Source organism: Phragmites australis, chromosome 12, assembly GCF_958298935.1.
Source record: "Phragmites australis chromosome 12, lpPhrAust1.1, whole genome shotgun sequence".
NCBI classification, from domain to species: Eukaryota; Viridiplantae; Streptophyta; class Magnoliopsida; order Poales; family Poaceae; genus Phragmites; species Phragmites australis.
The window spans coordinates 1050424-1054862 of NC_084932.1; the positions used below are offsets into that span (position 1 = coordinate 1050424).

The following is a 4439-nucleotide window of genomic DNA, read 5'->3' on the forward strand; positions in this document are numbered from 1 at the left end:
AGCTTCCCTTTGTACGACACAATCCATTGTTGATCTTCCTACCACCTTTTGACGCTTCGCGTCAATGACTGCGCTCTGACGTCCCAGGACCTGTCTGTTGTGCCTGTGGTTTGGCGTGGGGCTACCAACCGAGTTGGTAGTCAGGCATGAGAGAAGGGCTTCGCCTGTTAGGGTTCTGATTGAGGTGCTAGCTAGGCACAATTGCTTGCGGGATGATGTTGCTTGATGTGAGTGACGCTGGTTGTTCAGTTAGGCTGCTTGACCGTGTTGTATGGCGTACTATTGTTGCGTGTGTGCTAGATTGTATGATGCTTTGCCGGACCTTTGTTTCCGGTTGCTTAAGGGCTTAGGGTTTTTTTTCTTTCTATGTCTTAAGTGCGAGTTTCGCTTCGTGAATTGTAATACTATGCTTGTTAAGATTTTTGGATTTAATTTTTCTTATAAATTGGATTATCTTTCTTCTTAATGTAATAATACGTAGTTCTCCTGCATATTAAGAAAAAATATTTATCTCTTTATTGATTTTTTTACTTGTCTAATGGTTTATCAGTTGTCTCGTGATTTACGCCTGATAAACCATGTATACCCTCTCCTCAGACCATCTCCAACCAACCATATTCTCTTTATTTCGTTCACTCCCTGATTCTCTTCCCCGTTCCTATTCCATTTATTTTTCTCGCATCTCTAACAGCTTCCCTTCGAGGCGAATTGCGAAATGAAAGGAGAGAGAATCCTGTCATAGAGAAAATGATATTAAGAATCCTTTCGTAACATGAATCATAAAGAAAAAACGTTGAAGCGCTGAAGAGAAAAAAATCTCACACACCAGAAATCTAGTTAGTGAAAGAAAATGATTGGCCTTAATCTATAACAACCCTTGGTGTGAAAGAAAAGGATTGGCCTTATAACAACCCCCCCCCCCCCCCCCCCCAACGGCGTCTTCAGGTACTCCCTCCATCTTCGCATCACTCCTCATCTATTCCACTCGTCCACTCTCACTTCAGCGCACCTGCTGAACACATTGCTCCTCCCGCGCTGGAGTCTGGACTGTCGATTGCCATGCGCGCGGCCGGTCCCCCTTGGCGTTTCTAGATGGGCTCCTCCTCCCTCCTCCTCTTCCCCTCGTCCTCCTCCGACGCCAACGCCTCTCCCTCCTATTCTCATTCTCATGCCACCACCTCCTCCTCCCGTTCCTTATTGCCACCGCTCCCCTCCCAAGACTACCTCCTCCTTCACTACCTCCAACATCTAGACCACCACCAAGAACCCGCCGCCGCCGCCATGGTCCGCAAGCGCCCCGCCCCCGACATGGACCTCCCGCCGCCGCGCCGCCACGTCACGGGCGACCTCTCCGACGTCACCGCCGCCGCTGCCGCTGGGGCGCCGCCGTCGTCCGCCAGTGCGCAGCTCCCGGCGCTGCCCACTCAGCTCCCCGCGTTCCAGCAGCACGCGGAGATGGACGTCGCCGCGCCCTCGGCGCAGGCGGGCGAGGTGGCGGCGTCGACGACGGCGTGGGTAGACGGCATCATTCGGGACATCATCGGGAGCAGCGGCGCAGCGGTCTCCATCACGCAGCTCATCCACAACGTCCGCGAGATTATCCACCCCTGCAATCCCGGCCTCGCCTCCCTCCTCGAGCTCCGCCTCCGCTCTCTCCTCACCGCCGGTCCCGCTCCGCTGCCTCCGCCTTCTCTCCTCCATAACACCGCGCCCGCCGCCCCAACGGTCGCGGCGCTCCCTCTCCCTCCCCCGCTTCCAGACAAGCGCCGCCACGAGCCGCCGTGTCAAGAGGAGCCGAACCCGCCGCCGCAGTCGCCGAAGGCCCCCACAGCGGAGGAGACTGCCGCGGCAGCCGCGGCCGCGAAGGAGCGGAAAGAAGAGAAGCGGCGGAAGCAGCGTGACGAGGAGGGTCTACACCTGCTGACGCTGCTGCTGCAGTGCGCCGAGTCGGTGAACGCGGACAACCTCGACGACGCGCACCAGACGCTGCTGGAGATCGCGGAGCTCGCCACGCCGTTTGGCACCTCCACGCAGCGCGTCGCCGCCTACTTCGCGGAGGCCATGTCCGCGCGCCTCGTCAGCTCCTGCCTCGGTCTGTACGCGCCGCTGCCGCCCGCGTCCCCCGCCGCGGCGCGCAACCACGGCCGCGTCACCGCGGCGTTCCAGGTGTTCAACGGCATCAGCCCCTTCGTCAAGTTCTCGCATTTCACGGCGAACCAGGCCATCCAGGAGGCGTTCGAGCGGGAGGAGCGCGTCCACATCATCGACCTCGACATCATGCAGGGGCTGCAGTGGCCGGGCCTCTTCCACATCCTCGCCTCGCGCCTCGGTGGCCCGCCCAGGGTCAAGCTCACTGGGCTGGGCACGTCCATGGAGGCGCTCGAGGCCACTGGGAAACGGCTCTCGGATTTCGCCGACACGCTGGGGCTGCCGTTCGAGTTCTGCGCCGTGGCGGAGAAGGCCGGGAATGTTGACCCGGAGAAGCTGGGCGTCACGCGGCGCGAGGTCGTCGCCGTCCACTGGCTGCACCACTCGCTCTACGACGTCACCGGCTCCGATTCCAACACGCTGCGGCTCATCCAAAGGTACTCCATTTCCATCGAGCTCGCTTCCATGTCAAATCGTGCTTCTTGCTATCATCATGGCCACTTTTCCGCCAGCACTTCAGTTAACCAATGTGACATTGTGATCTGCACGTCAGGCATTAGATGTCGTACATCTAGTACAACTATAGTTCATTGGTTTAGTAGTAATTAAATTGTGTTTTGGGGCTCTAAAAGTTTGTCATTATGACCAACTTTCTAAGCTAAAAAGGTTACATCTTTATATTGCTTTTGAGATCATCTCTTCCATGGTCTTTGGTGATCCTAGAGCCAGAAAAGATCTCGATTGCATTTTGTTAGTGGATCACTATGAGCGAGCTGAAACTTCTAATCATCATGACCAACTTTTCAAGCCAAAAGGCTCCCACTTTCTAGTTCCAAGTGCCAGAAAATGATGATTGTTAAAATGGAATGACTGTCATCTTCTGCTAATCATCAGTTCTTACTAATAGATAACGAAGCTAAGCTCAAAAGCTTATAAGACTTTCTCTAGTGGACTGCTACATACCTGTCAGATGTACTTGGGGAGCCAAGAAATCAATGGAGATGTCCTTGACTTGATGCATCATTAAAATGCAAAATGTTGCTGGTTGAGTCTTTGTCCAGTCCATAGATTCGCAATAAAATGCCTGTACTGATGCTGTCTTTGTGGACCACGGGATTGATCAGGTTGGCCCCGAAGGTGGTGACAATGGTGGAGCAGGACCTCAGCCACTCAGGCTCCTTCCTGGCGCGTTTCGTGGAGGCCATCCACTACTACTCTGCGCTGTTCGACTCGCTGGATGCGAGCTACGGCGAGGACAGCACGGAGCGGCATGTTGTGGAGAAGCAGCTGCTGTCGATGGAGATCCACAATGTGCTGGCCGTGGGCGGGCCGGCACGCACCGGCGACGTCAAGTTTGGGTGCTGGCGCGAGAAGCTTGCGCAGTCGGGGTTCCGTGCCGCGTCGCTCGCGGGCAGTGCGGCGGCGCAGGCCTCGCTGCTGCTCGGCATGTTCCCCTCCGACGGGTACACGCTCGTCGAGGAGAACGGCGCTCTGAAGCTTGGGTGGAAGGATCTTTGCCTGCTCACTGCATCTGCCTGGCACCCAATTCAATCCTCAGGCCATTGAAGTTTGAGAGCAAATTTACAGAGCTAGAGTATTACCAGTTCCTACCTGTATGTTCTTTTGTAGTTCTTTTGCCTCTTTAGCTGCTCAATTTGGTCGATTCTGAGATATGAAAAAGGAAAACATTCTAATCACTGATTGCTAGAAATCTCCACAGCGATAGTTGCTAATGTCGGGTTAGTTTGATGGTAGCTTTGTTCAGCTGTTGATCACCCTTGCCAATCTGGCTAGTCAATTCTTTTCTCATGTTGATGTGATTCTTAATCCTCATTGTTTCCATGGATGCCATTCTCCTAATTATAGAGCCCTTGAGCACAAGGTACAATATCTGGTGCTTTGTTCGTGAGTTATCTGGATTCTTGGTACTATGCTATGCTACAGCCAGTGATAGTCGTGCTTTATTGTTCACCTATCATGAGAAGGGTTAACAAATGTAACAAAAACTGCTTGAAATGTGCAGTTTTCAACTGATTCGGTCTGGTTCGCATTTAGACACCGAGTGGTTTTCGATCAAATTCAAATTCAAAAATTTGATGAAATTCAATTGAATTTGACCGAATTCTCCGGTTTTCGGTCCTTGTTGCATTTGTTAACCCTGATCATGAGAAGACACAGGTATATGTTATTATGCTTGCTTCTGAGAATGTGAGGAGTTGGGGGGTTAGTCAGCACCAAGCCATTTCCTAAAAAACTAAGCATTTACTAATGATCTAATGATGGAATCTATG

At 53.1% G+C, this 4439-nt stretch overlaps 1 protein-coding gene across 1 annotated transcript; it reads left to right on the forward strand.

The window, feature by feature from the left end:
* Positions 1 to 967: 967 nt before the first annotated feature.
* LOC133886166 (protein SCARECROW-like) lies at positions 968 to 4077 on the forward strand. The gene is made up of 2 exons (XM_062325904.1): positions 968 to 2585; positions 3273 to 4077. Exons 1-2 carry the CDS (start codon positions 1093 to 1095, stop codon positions 3712 to 3714), a joined length of 1935 nt encoding a protein of 644 aa, XP_062181888.1. The 5' UTR covers positions 968 to 1092; the 3' UTR covers positions 3715 to 4077.
* The last annotated feature ends 362 nt before the right edge of the window (positions 4078 to 4439 follow it).